The sequence below is a fragment of the Anser cygnoides genome, chromosome 2, assembly GCF_040182565.1.
Source record: "Anser cygnoides isolate HZ-2024a breed goose chromosome 2, Taihu_goose_T2T_genome, whole genome shotgun sequence".
NCBI lineage: Eukaryota > Metazoa > Chordata > Aves > Anseriformes > Anatidae > Anser > Anser cygnoides.
Window position 1 is genome coordinate 44594296 of NC_089874.1, and position 17264 is coordinate 44611559.

At 40.1% G+C, this 17264-nt stretch overlaps 1 protein-coding gene across 2 annotated transcripts in view; it reads right to left on the reverse strand.

Moving 5' to 3' along the window:
* Positions 1 to 5394: 5394 nt before the first annotated feature.
* The window catches only part of ABHD5 (abhydrolase domain containing 5, lysophosphatidic acid acyltransferase), a 29281-nt gene continuing 17411 nt past the window's right edge, over positions 5395 to 17264 (reverse strand). For both annotated transcript variants that reach the window (XM_048078000.2, XM_048078001.2), the window contains exons 3-7: positions 16638 to 17010; positions 13455 to 13609; positions 10399 to 10510; positions 9650 to 9836; positions 5395 to 7627 (exon numbers count right to left, since the gene is read on the reverse strand). In XM_048078000.2, the coding sequence (XP_047933957.2) occupies positions 7538 to 7627; positions 9650 to 9836; positions 10399 to 10510; positions 13455 to 13609; positions 16638 to 17010 (917 nt within the window). In that variant the 3' untranslated portion in view covers positions 5395 to 7537. The remainder of the gene's footprint in view (positions 7628 to 9649; positions 9837 to 10398; positions 10511 to 13454; positions 13610 to 16637; positions 17011 to 17264) is intronic.

A 17264-nucleotide genomic window follows, 5' to 3' on the forward strand; every position in this document is an offset into this window, starting at 1 on the left:
GAGCGGCTGAGCTGCCATCGGCACGGCCTCGCCACGGGGATGGGCATCGGGGAAACGTTTGTAGGAGCTTTTCGGCCAGCTGCACCCCACAAAACTGCCCATCCCTCCTCTTGGCATCTCCACCGGCTGTCTCTACTCCTCAGGTGGGATGGGCACCTCCGAGGCATCCCTCTCCCAATGAGACCTGACGCAGCAGAGAGGGTGCGATGGGGCACGCAGGATGGATGGGGTGCCCTGGGCATCTCCCATGGGACTGGCGCAGCAAATTCTTTTTAAATACCACCACTGGTATTTCAGTGGCCTGTGATTCTCCCTGGGCACTGCGGTGCTTCCTCCTCGGCAAAAATCCCTGTTTTGGAGGGAGTCAGATGTCTGGCAGCATGTGGGAGTGAGGAGACAGCGAGCAAGAGTCTCATTTATTTACAGCAGAGTCCCTGACGATTAACACTCAGGACACGGCGTGTTTTCAGCTTTCCCCTTGAACCACGAATCATGCCCTGCTTCTGTAACATGCTGTTTTTTTGGCAGACGCTTCCTCCCTCGTGCTGTCTGCTGCCGTGCTCCCACCTTCGAGCCAGAGGAGGGACGCAGGGGACAGTCACCCGGCCCGAGCTGGACAAGGGGACAGGGGAGGCCACCGCTGCCTGCACCACGGGTACCCCGTACCCATCATGCAGGTGGAAAAAAAAAAAAAAAAAGACAAAAAACCAGCAAGACTTCATTAAGTACGTAGCTCGGACAATTTGTTTCTGTCACTTCGGGCACAACCGGTTTTTGGAGCAATTTTTTTTTTGCCCTCCCCTCCTGTGTTGGGGTCACCTTGCTGCAGCGGTGGCCCTCCCCTCGGGGACAGCGGGGTCTGTCCCCACCAGAGCCGCACCAGCCTCACCGAGGCCCTCCTTCGTGGCTCTGTCCTAACAGTGACATGCAGTGGCGGCACGCCGCAATGGAGGGTTGAGATGCCACCGCTCTCGGCCAGGGCTGCTGGAGCACGTTGTGAGTAACTCGCATCGCTCTTGCTGCCTTTGTCCGCCTTCGTGCTACACCCTGCGCCCCACTTCTCCCTGTCTTTGGGGTCTCGACACATTCACAGAGCCCAGGCTCTGCCAGCAGGAGGGGGGAAATCCCTCCTCTTGGCAGGACGTGGTGCCCTGCTTAGCCCCAACGCGTGGGTGCAGCCATGCCCTGCGCACACGATGGCATGCAGGGCGCGTGCCTCCGCGCTGCTCACCTGCTGCTGCTCGCAGATCGAGTGGCTGGTGTCTAAGCAGCCCCATTTAAACCCGCAATCAAATTACAGGAACAAAATTGGAAGCCAGACTGGAGCCACTTTCAAAGTTGCCCCTTATTTAATAATTCTGTCGCGGTTATTTTTCCTCTTATCACCATTTATTCTCCTTCTGGGGCCGGCCTGTAATAACACAGGAGGTTCGTTTGCACTCCCCCCCCCTTCTGTCCATCTAGTCTTTTTGCGTGGGCTTCATTTCTGCCTTGTGAAATGACATCGGGATAATAAAGCAATGGCAAGTACTACAGAGGGCCAAGCTGATGGCACCACGCTCTGTACCCTCCTGCTCCACAGCCCTCCCTTTCCCATATGAAAGGGGGCATAAAACCCACAAAATTCCTCCTCCACCTTCATATTCTCCCCTGCAAATCCCATAGGCATCCACACCTATAGGGCTGACTTCACGGGACTGGGGTCTGTGGGGTGAGGGGATGCATGGACCCAGCTAGGAGCTGGCTTGTGCTCCAGGAGCCGCTGGAAATGGTTTTGTAATCATTTGCCTATTAATTAAAGATGTGACTCGATCAGAGTTCAGATTCATTCACCTGGCTGCATGTTCATCTCTTTCCGGATATTGCCAGGGAGAGAAATAAATGCAGCTTCTCACTAACCCTTTAGCATCTAACTCAATACTGGGTTTAAATCCCCTTAGAAAAAATAAAACTATAGTCAATCTGCAACAGGCAAACACTGCTGTGTGGTTAATAGTGGTTGTTCCCCAAATTACTGCTGAAATCTGCCAGATTTTTTTTTTTTTAATAAAAAAAGGTAAGTTTATGCAACATTTTGGTGATTCTGCCTGCATGTCACACCTGAATTATTGTTTTTTTTCTATACAAAGTGTAGCTGTTCTATACACAAGTGTCCCCTTGTGTGGTCAGCAGCTGGCCTTGTGTGGTGAGCAGCTCCACGCCTGGCTCAGCAAGACCCATCTCCCTCCTGACAGGCACCGGGGGGAGATGAACCTCAGGTAGCTGCAGGCAGTAATCTCCTTGTCAGAGGGGGTTCTCTGGGTGTGGGATTTGCATCCACTGAGCTCTTCAGCCTCGGTTTTAGATTTGAGCTTTGAGGGAACGCAAATGCCTTTAAATGAAGCCAAAGCAGAAAGGCTGCTGGATATTAGGCATGTATTAAAATACCACGAAGCTGGGAAGTGATAGTCCCACCTTGCTCCACATACAGCTCCGGTGATTTACACATGAATGAGGGGAATTCAAAAGTACTGAAATAGATCTGTTAATGCATGGAGATTCTGCTTTTGCAGTAGTTTATTCTCAAAGCACATCTACCTCTTCGTGTGCGTTTGGGGTAACACTCCGCCTCACTGCCCTCACCTCATTTCTCCCCCAAAAAGGAGTTTCAGCTCGCTAACTTTCCTCTGCAAGCAAAGCATAAAATATATGTGCACCATGTACGTAGCTTTCACTGTCACCACTTTCACCTTACTGCTGATTACTACCACAAATTATGTAGATACCAAAAAAAGTATAGTTTTCTGTACAGTACTATGGTCTTGCTAGTTGTGATTGTTACTATTTTTAAAATATGTGGCAAATATTTCTAGATCTTATATTTCTATGTAACGAATATTTCACTAAAATATTTTTGAATTTTTGGTGGAATGCTGGATCTGAACACTTTCTGTTAAAAATAGCACATGCATTCAGACGGCAAGCTTTAGTATGCACATCAAAACTTTCTATGGCCCCCACATCATGGATCCAAGCTCGCCAGAGCGCCCTTTAGCTGGTGCTGCAGGCCTTCCCCTTACCTTTATAATCCTTATTATCGTGTGGCAGACTTGGCAGATGCAAATAAAAGCGGAGAGAAGGGAGCTTGGAGACCGAAGTAGTAAGTGCTAGCTTGCTGCCTAGTCCCAGTGGCCAGCGAGAAAGCTCTGGTTAAGACAAAGATTCATTGTTTTAGGGCGGCAAGGAGGAATTAATTATCTGCGAAGATACTTCAGCACTTAACCGGATTACAGATGTCGGCAGCCCGGAGCTTTGCCACCTCCTCGCAGGGGCTCCCACAGCAGCAGCAGGCTCTCTCCTGCTCCAGCTCACCATCTCTCCCCCACCTGCCCGCCCGCAGGGATGCCAGCCAGCCTCCCCTCCGCCTCGTCAGCTGTCTGTGCCCTGGGCACCTTCCCTCACCATGCCCCTCACATTCGTTGCCTTCCTGAAAGCCTGAGGCCCCCATCAGTTTTCATCTTCTGCTCCTGTATCACAAAGCACTGCTGCACACATCCGGGTCCTCTTCCAAGCTCACCCACCCCACCACCACCTCTCTCCGGTCACCTTTGCTGACCACAAGCTCACCCCTGGACAAGTTTCACTTGTGCTACCTACAAAATTTCCTAGATGAAGCCTTGCAGCTTACCTGCTGTGCTCAGAAATAGCAGTACTGGGCTGAGGGTGAACTGGCCCGCGTAAATGAACCCAACAAAATGGCAGATGCTTTGATAAGCCCCAAGAAACTACCCATGTAAATTCTCATCTAGAGCAGAAAATGGTGCACACTAAGGCTATCAACTGGCATTTGGACTAGCAATATCCCTGTAGTTACTTCTCTTTACTACGCTATTAAAAAGTGAACACTCTAGTGAAGGGAAAGTCCCAGCTATTAATGGCGTACCAAACTCAGAGTTATACAGAGATAGCAGGGAGACAGAAATACTGTGAACACACTACATACCTCATATGAGTTTGGTTGACGCGATCTTGTTAAAAGGAGAGGGCTAGAAAAATCATGTGACGAGCAAACAAACCATTACCTGTTTCATTCTCCTGACTTTAATGGGGAAAACATGTTTAGGAGTTGCCCATTAGCCTTATGCTTCTGCAGGCTCCCATTTAAATTAATGTTAACAAAACAGGCACTCCTGAATATGTCTGCCCATATACTGATTCCGGGGGGGGGGGGTTATTATATTTCACCTTGTCTTACTCCTAGTTAAAAACCTGAGCAGTGATCTGCACGAGCTGGGAATTCGAGGAACCACAACGGTTAACGGAGAGTATTTCAGCCAGGCTGTCGCATCGGTTCAGCACAAACCTTAAAACAGAAGCCTGAAAAATACAAGGTTTGAAAAGAAACATCAGCATTGGTTTAGTCCAGGTGAGACAAGATGATGGCAACAACGACGTTTCTCCTCTTTGGACCCATTTCCAAGCTCACTGCCTACACATTCACGTTCTTCAGTTGCACTTTACAATCAGATGCAAACAGGGACTTTCTTGTGATGGTGGTGAATGCTTTACTATTGAGCCTTATCAATAAATTACTTCCCTGAAAATCAGTTTTTCTAGAACTAAAATCTAATCTGGCAGGGTTCAATAAGTAACAAGATGAACCATGCAAACAAAATATCACTAAGTTACTTTAATAAATTTTTATCACAACAACGTTAGGAAGAGCATGTCCTCGAAACTTAGTTAATCTTGGATTTTTATTAATATTTTTGATTCTTTTTGTTATGCCCTGGCCTCTGACACAAAGCTGTCTTCATTGTGATGCTGGAACAGGACAGATCTTTGGGCGTGCTTACGCCAGTGATTCTTGTCTTATTTTACAGCACTCTAATAAAAACAGCACCACCAGTTGACGGTATTCTCCGCAGAACATTTAAGAAACTGGTCATCACACTGAATCAGAGTGTCTGGAGAAGCCAAGCTTATTACCAGGCAGTAATTCAATGGTCTAGCTTCCAAGTCTTTTCATCACATGCATCATTTTCTGTTCAGCACCTTTTACGATGCTTGTTACAGTAACTTTATTAGGTTATGCTGCATACAATAGGATATTCAAAAATTCCACCTTGACTGTCACAGGGGTATCTAATACTTCCTGGAAGATAACCAACAAACATTTTCTTTATGTATATGATCAGTATTTTGAACGTGCAGCCACTTGTACGCCAGTACTTACCTCTTCAGTTAAATATAAGAAACCCTAAGAACATCGAGACACATGAAGAGAAAGCTTTACTATATTTTAAATGTATTTTGGATGGTTCAACTTAACTCATTAATTACTCTTGAATTCCAGAGCTTAATTATACATTTTTACAAAAGCAGCATCCTATCTTACCATTAACCAAACACAAAATTTTAAAGGTGTTTTTATTTTTTTATTGTGCAAAACTTAAGCAACAAGTAAGTCTTACTAGTACAATGAGCTGAAAAAGCAAGGGATATTTAAAAGAATATTCACATTCAATGTGCAATTTTTATCCCTACTTCCATCTCTTGATGTGGAATCTAGAATTCCCATCATTAAGTGCTATCTGAAAATGCCAATATCTTGCTTCACCTTTTATTATTTGGAAGACATGCAAAATGTATTTTCCATCAGGCCTTTATAGACAATTAGAACAGCTGTTTAAGTTGATAAATACAAATTAGACATCGAAAAGGGTGAAAAAAATACATACCAAAGGAATCCACCTAAATGGTGGCGTGATTGATAATTTATAGCTTATATTAAATAAATTGTTATTCTGATTTTCCATTTGAACTCAAGAATTTAGCAAATAACATAGAATTTTGTTTAAAAATCTGGCATCTTCTAAAGTGAAAAAGTAATTTAATTCAATAATTTAATTAAAATCATTAGCTTGTTAGACATCAAGTGCTAGCAGTCAAGGCAGTACAAAGACTGTTTGATGTTTACATAGCACCATATGGATATATATCTCCTTCAGAAAGAGAGATTATGTTCAGCTGGGTACATAACCTGAGCATTTCCTGAAGATTTTAGGTATCTTTGCCTTCTTTATCATCAATGTGTGCCACAATTAATGTGAGCAAAAATGCACAGAATTCCACTCAAGCCTTAAGACGGTGCTATCATTAATTCAATTCTCTGTGCACAAAAGTATCAGGAATTCTTCAGTAGTCAATTTAACATTCAAAAGCAGATCAATAGTTCCATGTAAACTCTTTGTTAAAAAACAAACCACCACATAATTTGGCTTTAAAGTGACGAAGTATTTTGCTTAATTTAATTTACTAAGCTGGTAAAGAATTAATATCAAACTACATTTTCAAAGAGATGCAGAGGCTGGATTATCTCAAATTTCAAAATACACAAAATATATAACTATATAAAGAATCTCCAAAACATACAGCTACAATTTGTTACAGTGGTATTGTTTGTTCCAGTAATAATCCTTCCTATAAGGAGGTCGCATGCTAACTAAAATACACTAACCTGCTGTAGTTGCCAATTAGAAAATATCCCTCTGCACCCACCCCACACCCCACCCCAAATTTACTAGAAAGCAGACTAGAAGTTCTATCTAAAGGAAAAGGGAATTGTGCTCACTATCCAGATGAGCATTCCCTAGCCTTAATCAAAATCTTCTTGCCAACTTCTCTACAATTGTTAGGTTTAGGCAAGTAACAAATCTTGCAATGATCATAAAGAGTTAAAAATAGACAGAATAACTAACAAGCCATTTTCTGTACTTCAAATCACTGAAATCTACGTATCAAAATATTTATGGAAGCATGAGCATTGGTGTCATCACTGACTCTTACAAACTGAAGCTTCTATAAAAGTTGCACACATGGAAAAATATGCCTTGAGATAAACAGAAGTAAAACCCAACAGAAGAAAGATTTCCTAATATTGAGCCCTGATTCCTTAAAAAGTAACACATTTTTCAGTGATAAAGACTGCTCATTATTTTGGCCCTGTCTCTCTCCTAGAATCAGCTTCATAAGCTGTTATCACTTCAATTAAAAAAACAACCCTGTTAAAATATTGTATATGGAGTTCTGGATTCCATAAATAAAAAATATATGCAATTTCATATTCTTGCTATGAAACATAAACTAGAAAATATGAATGTTTATGAAGAAACAAAATCACATTTTATGTGTTACGTCAATATCGGTATAGATCTCTGTATTAATGGAGAATTCAGCATCTTTATAGAGTTCAACGCACGAACAAAATTCAATTACATTTTTGAAGAAAATTCCAGTTTAAAAAGTTGTAAGTAATTTCATGTACGGCAGGCCAACGATCTAAAACCAAACCTCAAACAAAGCTGTACAAAGTTTGCTTCAAAATTCCCCATCCCCCAAAAAGGCACTAAGTGGTTTAAGTGTGCAAATGGCTTCTTAGAAGAAACAGTGTGCAAACAGAGCCTGTTCCATTAGCTCCGCATTCTTTAATAATTTCCTAGGAAGTATTGCTATTAAATGTTATCTACGGTATGAATTTCTGAAGAACAGAAGACGGTCAGTCCACGGAATCACAGATATCTTTCACTCTCTGATTGAAGTCTTCAGGCTGATCAGCATACACGTAATGACCCGCACCAAGGATAGCCTAGAGGACAAAGGTGAACAAACAGGTCAAAAGGACAAGAATATAATATAAATATATTTATATGAATATATTTATATAAGTATAAATATAAAAGAACATAATAAACAAATAAATAAATATGGGGATAGCTGAATAGTATCACCACAAAAACAAAACCACTATTACTTGAAAGGAAAAGTTTCCAAACTGAAACTGATCTATTGCACCCAGTGTGTGTTAATGAAGCAGGCAAAATTGCTGCCAGGAGGTGGTATCATACAACCTAAAAAAGACTGTAAATATACGGCAAACTGAAGGTTTGTTTCACCTGTTGAATGAACTCTGCTAAACAGGAAGAAAGGACAAAAACATTACTTTTTCAATTGCACACCTTGTTGAAAAAAGATTCAGGTAAATGCAAATAACTGCAAAACAGAAGAACGTATCAAACCTCTGATTAACGTTCATCCCTTTCATTCTCTGCTCAAACAATTCTGCAATGTAATTCTTTAGTTCTTTAAGTGTTTGTATGATAACATCTAATCATTTGTATTCCCATATTATGAAAATTATATGGAAAAGACTAAAGAAGGTACTAGGATAAATGATTAACAACTCAGAGACTTAAATTGCTGACGATTTTCTAGCCTTCTAGAAGCAGATTTTAGTCCTCATGATTAACTATTACTGAGTTAAACAGGGGAAAGTCAAATCCAAATGATGCAACATATGGGGAAAAAAAACTAACAAAGTTCTGGCCTATATCATTCCACTGTAACTATGTAAAAAACATTATGGGCTTAAGTAACCACGCACATGGTGGTTACTGCATTTCTATAATTTATCATTCTCTGACAAAACTGGTATGAAGAAAGCCATAGCTGTCCTGCACAGCAAAGGTACTTGATTATTTTAATTCTACAGTCAATCCAAGATTAATTTGTATTTAAATCTATTTCCCCCCTTCCCCCATCAAAACACTCCCTCTTAAGTCTTTAAATTGAAGCATGATGCTTTAATTATATCTAAATTTCCTTCACTTGGAGTACTGTCTTCAGGTCTGGAGCCCCCAGCACAAGAAGGACATGGACCTGTTGGCCTGTTGGAGCAAGCCCAGAGTCCACAAGGACGCTCAGAGGACTGGAGCTCCTCTCCTCTGAAGACAGGCTGAGGGAGTTGGGTTTGTTCAGCCTAGAGAAGAGAAGGCTCCGGGGAGAGCTTATAGAGGCCTTCCAGTACCTAAAGGGGGACTACACGAAAGCTGGGGAGGGACTCTGTGTCAGGGGGTGTAGGATGTTGTGTGCTTCTTAGTAGTGATTTTTTGTTGTAATTTAACTCTTGTGTTAAGCAGCAGTGTGATACTTTCAGATCTGGACATCTGCATTTATGACTTGTATTTGTGCTCTTTAACATGTGTAAGCAGTTCAGTAACAATGTCTTTTCTCCAAGTTCCAGCTCTGATGTCAGCTATATCAAGATGATAAAAACTTATTTCAATGACTTGTCAAAATATACTATCAGCATCACATGAATATTACTGCCCAGTTAGGACGAGACATCAGTAAGAAGGCAGCTGACACACAAGAACGTTATATCACCTCATAGCATTGTAACATACATGCATGTATATTTAATTATCACGTCTGACAGATCTGACAATGCACAAGTTTACTTTAAAATAAACAGGCAAATCCCCAGGTGCTTACCACTGACCACAAAAATTATGTGTATTAGCACACTACAGAAAAAAAATTAAATTGTAAAGCAGAGAAGTGACCTTGTTCAAAGATATCATTCAGTTTCCAGTGCTACAGTAAGTTTATTTCTTCCTCTGGGAAACACTCTTTTGTCTGGATTTTCTTTGACACTGTCTTTGACACGCTAGCACTTGTTTTCTGTCTCTTCGTTAAAGAAATCTGAAGTTATTACCCTGGTCTTTAAATCAAAGGGACCTCATTTCCACAATTGGTAGAAAAAATTCATAGATATGATTTAAACAAATCCACACAACAAACTAAACAACTGCTTAGAAATTGAACTTACAATTGTCTTCACATATGAATTTGGTCTCAGAGACTGGATAGTGCTGCCAGAATTGCCATCTATACACGAACGTGCTCCGTAGACCACAGTGATAGGAATGTCTTGATCCATTTGTGGAATCCGTTGCAGCATCGGCCTTTTTGCCCATCCGTAAGGAATAGTCATGTTCTTGAAAGCTGTTTCACCACTTCAAGCCATTCAAAAAGGGTAAGAGTAATTAAATTTCCAATGTATTTGCTTTTTCTCTTCTCCTTTCCCCATACCTACCTAGGAATTGGAGTATCTGTGCCTTTTGGTAATATAGACAAAAGAGTGCATGAGGATGGGATTTTTGACTATTAAGAAACATAGATTTTCAAGCAGTTTTCAACAGCCTTTTATATATATATATATATAGTGCTGAGTGATAACATTCAAAAGAATAAGATACCAAATTTATTTATTTTTAAGAAAATCTTTACAATTTAAACCACTATAACAACTTTGGGATTAAAAATAAGTGCCCAACCTCTCAGAATTAAGACACAGGTAATTTAAAAGAAATAACAAATTAGGATAGCTTCTACATCTAGTTTCTGAAATTCATAAAAAGTGCAATGCTATTTTTTAATTAATACAACAAACATTATAATAATAAAAACAAAACAAAAAACACATGCACACTGTTGCCATGACCATTGGAGGGAGCAGCAGGCCATCAGTAAACGAAAGACTGACTTCAAAACATACACTAGGAAACTCACGCTCACCTGGGTGACTGTACATTGCAGTGATAGATATATTCAGTCACTGTGTTATCATCAAACATTGATGCGTATTTTCGTTTGAAATCTGGTCTTAAACGCTGAACAAGGCTTAATCCTGTCAAAACAGAAAATTAGAAAAATGTTAGTAGAGACAACTTCATCAGACTGCCTAACACTTTTCATTAAAACCCTCCAAACATGCTCCCATGAAACTCACGGCTAACTTTGATGACTTCTAAAACAATGCTTTGTTATACCACTTACAAGTCTTAGGAAAACACAACAGCAAACAGGAGCTATACTTAATAATTCTGAAAGATTTTACATTGTACCAGAAGAGGGACAATTTAATCCCTACTGAATACGGGGAATGTTTGTGAAGGGCCACTGTAAACATAAAAGAAACAAGCAAAGGGAACCAGTGAAAGGACTAAGCAGATACCATTTTGCCAAAAATTTAGTCTTGCACGATAGTAGTAACGCTTTCCTTCTTGCTCTGGCAGGACTGGGTGTGCCAATAGCATCCGGCCTTTCAGAATCAGAAGGCACTGCTGAAAAAGCTGGGCTGTTTTTCTTCTTTAGATGCAAGTTTGTACTCCTCCTATTTATACAACAGTTTTCTTCTGAAGTTAGTTCACCTAACTAGTGTTTACGTGAAAGAAGTCCATGCTGAAAAACAGGTATAGAAATCTTGACACGAGTACAAGACATTAGCAGTGGACTTGCCAGTATTAGGTTGATGGTTGAGAGCTTACTGATCATAAGAGTCTTTTCCAACCTAAATGATTCTACTATTCTGTGATTCTATAAATTAAGAGATTTAAGTTAGGAAAGCTATTACCCACATGCTCTCTTAGCAGCCACAGAAAAGAGGCAGGTCCTTTCAAGGGGCAGTTTGGGCTTTTTAAAGTTAAGCTCCTATACTGAATCACTTCCTTAAGAAATTTACCCTCTTCTAACTGACCAGGTGGATCTTTGGGACAAAAGCCTCATAAAAAGCCAATCTCAGTCTGAGGATATTATTCACCTCTGAAGACAGAGGCTCACCATTTACTACTTGAGTTTATAAACTGAAAATACTGTTGTTAATCGGTGCAATCACGATGATGTCACTTCTGTCCACCTGTTGCTGGCCAAAGGCCTGGCACTATTTACGCAGACCTCCTAACAGTGATCTATGCTTTTGTAACCTTGAGGTTAGACTATTGCAACATGCCCTTATGTATGCTTTAAGTCAATTTAGAACATGAATACAGTGAAAGAGAAAACAATTTGCTTATGAAACAGAGATTTAAGTCCTGAAATGTTGAAGGTTTTGCAAACTTTCTGCAATTTGCTCTGCCACCTGTATTTTCTCTATAGAGATTTTAGTTGCCAGACTTCTGGCTTTTTCTGGAAATCAACTAACTGGAAACCACTCAAAGAAAAAGATCTCTCTCAATTCTGCTTCTCTCCCAGGTTTAGGTATCTGCCTGCAGGTTTGATTAAATATCCATGTGATACTACTGTGGTACCCCAAAGAACCCTGCCCACACGTAAGTGTCTAACTCCTACCTTTGAACAAGAGCAACAGGCCTTCTACTGAGGATCACACAGTTATGCCTGCCCAGCAGTTCAAGCACAAGCGTTATGTAGAAAGAAACCTGGGTTTGCTTCAGTGCCTTATGCGGGTTGGATTTGATGCCTGCACTGCTTAAACCTACCCTTCTCTAAGAACTACACCTCACCTGTCAAGAATTACATGGTAAATTGATGATGGGAAGCTTTTTGAACATCTGGAGTGAGAAACTGATGAAAAGTTTTGAAAAGCAGTGCCCTGAACTTCAACCTACAGGCAAGCCTACTTTGGGGATACCTGGACAAGACAGGGTCTGTTTCCACAGCATAGTTTGCACGGCATTTACTTGCTATGGGAGACAACTTCAGATCTGAACTCTTCCAGCTGGATTGATTTATGCATACATTTGTTATAGGATAAAATGCATCAAATCAGTGCTTATCACTCAATATGCTTCAAGTTGTTTTGTTAACCAGATTAGAAAGCATTTTACTTTAAAAAGAAAATCTGTTTGTACAAAACATTGCTTATTTGAAAAGCTAATTTTGTCATCCTTCTGAAAACAATTGAATATATTAGCATGTTAAAATACACAATCTATAGGAAGAGATTTAAGAAACAGATGTGGTTTATGCAAAGCCTAGAAATTCCACTAGTTCCTTTCAGACTGAACACTAAAAATGATGGAGAGGCTAACAGAAAGTTATAAATAACTTCTAAGGGGTCTGAAGGCTATCTTTTTCCAAGCCTCCCCAGCAGATACTCCAGTAACACAAAGAGTAATAAACAGATTACCTCTTGTCCTCTAGAAGGAATACATACGATGAATTTAAGATTTGACCATGAACTTCTCCCCACTGCCCGTATCAACTAAAACTGCAGTATTCTGGTCATCTCTACCTAGTCCCAGTGTTAGGGTTTATAGAATTTATCTCATCAGTGCTTTTGAAGAGACATAGAAATATGAATGATAGACTGCTGCTGTAATGCAGGACACTGCTGAGGCTCACAAAATTGCTCGAGTAACAGGAAAATGGCCGATGGAAAAGAACATGGTTTCAATTTCTTTAAACTCCAGCAAAAGACAAATGTACTTAGGAGACACTGCATTCTAATATCAAGCAAAATTGGAAATCTTGTTTGTCAATCAAACTGCAATTGGAAGGGAAACTAAACGGACTGTGACTGGAGGCAACTAGACAACCTTTTCACAGTAATGCCTCTTTGTCAGGCGTCACCAGCAGATGTCCACATAACCTGTCTCATTGTAGCTGTAGCCTACAATACGTGCTATAAATTATCACACTAGTATTTCTAACAGAAAGATCTTGCCCTCTTGTCCTCAGGAGTTTGTCTTTCCTCAAGCCCTCCCACCTTCTCCTCAAGCTATATTCTCTGTGGGTGATGTGGGCTTGCAACAAAGCATATCTTAATGAGGTATCTGCTCCTTGCTTATGCTTAAGGCAAACTGCAACAGTTTTTAAGAGTAGCTAAAACTCACCAAAGGGTCCTGCTATCCTCAGCCCAGCTAGCGGATTAAACGGACTCAGTATAGCTCCTAGTGCTTTGATCCAGATTGGAATTGGTCTTTCGTGTTCAGCGTTGTCAGGCCTCTCTGGAAAACCCCATGGCTCCACTAAGATAAGGTGTTTGACCCTGTTGGCAGAAAAGGTTCAGAGGTTTAGAGTACAGTAACTTTCCTTTGACTGAGAAAGCCGTAAAATTGCTATCTGAGGATGACGCAATCTGTTTTAGTCACTTCTGTCATAGTGGCCTTACTACGTTTCTGATCCATCAATGATTTTGCATTTGGATGCTAATTAAAGAAAGATGAATTTCAACTAATCATATGTAGGAACACCAGAAGCTTGGAAGCTCATGTCACAGAGAGAAACTCAGCATTCAATAAATACCCACTATCATACGCATTTGAGAAAAAGTGTCTTTTTTCTGTTTTAAAAAATGACCAAATCCATATACTTGGTTTATGAAGGAGCAGTTTAATTTGATAGAAAAAAAGGGAATTGCACTTGTTTCATTTAAGTAAACATTTAAAAATCTGTCACTCTTTTCCAAGCCATCTCAGATCTCTGTTCTGTGACGGGATGCAATTTATCTGAAAAAGGAACTTATCAAAGTAAAACTTGATCTGAGTGAAGCAGATCAAAATTAGCAGATATTTTCTAAATTTATTGATTTTGGTTGATAAAAGCAATGCCTGAGAGACAATTTATAAAATTATCACTCAAAGGAATCTCAGTACAGAGGGTACAGTAGGAGTCTCCAGCACATGTAACAAATCAATCACTTCATGCTGCAAGTCACCCTCAAGCAAAAAATTTATTTCATCTTGATGGATTGGAATCATCCATTTGTTTAATCCCATAATAACACCCACTCTGACAGGACTGTGCTAGATACTGCTGATACCTGGAAAAATGACTCAAATACAGTTTTGCATATTTAAGGTGATTTTGCATGCAGGCTTCAACACTTTACTTTCTTCTTCAAGACTTCCTTCTCTTTCAAAGCCATGAGATTAGGTATTTAACACAGCAGAGTTCTTAGTGCCTAAAACGATTTTAGTAGTGATTCCACAGGCTATTTCTGGACCATAATCGTTTGGGAAACCAAAAATCTGTGCTTGAAATGAGGGGCTGAAAAGGATTAAGCTCACAAAGATGTTTCTTGGCTGTCAGCTCAGCCATGAGCGTATTTGCACACAGCAGCAAACAAGAACGGTAACAGAGGACAGGGTAGAATTTAACTATATAAACCAAGCAGGGGAGATTAGAGGCTAAGGAGTGTAAGCCGTGAGGGGCTGTTCAGGACAACTAAACATTCTGTGCATAAACCGTGCCCTTAAACATAGCACAGCATGCACATAAATAAAAACACAGTAAGCTTTTTTGTCTTGTGTTGTTTCTTAATATTTTCCTTCCTTTTTTGCATTCTTTCTTTTGGTAATCAAGTCTAAAGTATAAGCTGTGATAAAGGGAAGCTGGCCATGAAAATCATTCCAAAAGTGATAGTCCAGAAGCTGCAGTATTTGAAAATCATAACCCCACGACCACGCAGGAATACTCTAAATGGGAATCTTTTTGAATTAATTATCTCAGATGTCCCACGTACAAATTTAGTACAACACAGTAAATTAACGGATCATGTAAGGTTGGAGAAACAGATCTACTTTCATAACAATATGGATCCAGAATCCCTTAAGCCTCTAATGAATTGTAAGATAATCTGTTTGAAAGCTGTACTATTTTAATCACTTGATTCAGCACTGTCCTAAGATCCTATCAGTCAGTGCGATAACTTGATGGTGTTAGTTTAATTTCAGAGAAACATTAGTAATGCGAGAGCACAAACTAAAACACCCCCAAATTAACTGACCCCAACTTAAGCAGAGTGAAGCATGAAAACATAGAAATGTCACTTTCAATGTAAGACAGCAGAAGGCAGAAACAATATCGCATCCCACTGGGATGGGACAGCACCATTTACAGATACTTCAGAAGAAGGGGTAAGAAACTTGTAAGCGATCCCTACAAGCAACTACCTGCAGTCAGCTAGAAGTTGCTTTACACCCAAATTGGATAAGAGGTTTACATCCCTAAAGCAGAGGACCGTATTCATTCCAATTCTGGATTTAGACACAAGCCTGCTTTCATACCTCACTTCCAACAGCATGTGCCAGCTGTCAACCAGTTGACAGAGAAAGAGACTAAGCGTTTTAGGAAAAAGCAGATGTATGGGTTTATACCATAATCTCCAAGTGAGAGAGCAAGGTATGCATATGGTATCAATTGATACTAATATAAAGTAAGATATTTGTTCTGTATAGTATAGAATCTCCCATATGATGTGGAAATCTGGACTTACATTCACATCTTTTAACAGGGGTCCACTATTCCTATTTAGACAAAAGCAAGGTCATTTCTTGATACAGAACAACCTCAGCTAGTGGGATCCTCACCCAACAGGGCCTATATAACTAGGCTATATTGAAAAAGAGACAAATTATTAGTTTAGGGTAAAAAAAATGGATTGGCGGTCAACCAAGACGTGGTGCAGAAAACGATGAGATGTAGTTACAGCACTGCTACAGCTGGATTATTTTTCAAAGAAGAAATATGAGGTGGCACAGAGATAATTTAAATCAAACGGCCACTAAAACTATTTTTACATCATCATGCTTGCACGAGTCTGACTGCTAACATATAGACATAAACTACCTAGGGAAATTAAATTCAGAAGTTTCACTGTTAGCCATAACAATGGGAGAGTTGACAGAAATAGGCCTATTTTTGTCTTAAAATAACAGGTTTGAACAGAGATGTCTCAAACATTCACGAATAAATATGATCCTTGCTATTTAGCCTTATAACATGGCAAGGGGTACTGAACAAAAACAAAGAAGTAAAGAAAAGTACACGGAACAAAACGCCTTTACCTACCACTTATGACCTACTGCTTATCTACCTACTACTTATCTCTACTCATCTGAAAACAAACCATGCAATTAATACTTGGGGCTTAAAATTCATTATCAAGTTCCTTTAAATCAACACAGTCGTTTCCTTAAAGATCATCTATAAAGAGCCTGAAAAAATAAAATCTGTGCTAAAATCACTAGTCAAAAGCAGAAAAGGAATTCCTTCATTCCTTTATTTTCACATACCTTGATGGGTACTTTAGTGAGTAAGCAGCCGCCAGGAATCCACCTAGGTTGTGTCCAAGTAAAATCATATTTTCTAACCCGACCTCTTTTCTCCATTGTTCTATGGATTCCACAAACTGATTTTCTGCTTCCCGAGCATCAGGGTCGAAGTGGGGTCTACTGCTACGTCCAAATCCCAAGAGGTCGAAAGCATGAACGGTCCTGTTTTCACAGAGCTCTTCAAAATTGAGAGCCCACATTCCGACACCTCCTCCAAATCCATGAAGGAGGACAAGTGGAGTTTTACGTGTGAGGTCTGGAGAGAATGTCAACGTCCATATTTTATTTCCATTGGCTATATACACATACCGTTTATTGTATGTGCTTGTAATACCTGGAAAAAAAAAGAGTGGGAAAAAATGATATTGCTAGACATGACTGATAAAATATAAAGTACATTTTATGGAAACTACTGTTTGGAATAGGACATCCCTTTCTAAGCAGAGCCTACAGGCAAATATCATAAATAAGGGAACAATGAAAACATAGTTCTAAACCTGGTTATTTCATTGCAATGTAGAAGCTGTATTTAAAAACATTTTCTGATTATGGAAACGGATAGAAAATTTTGTTAAATCTATAAACCTT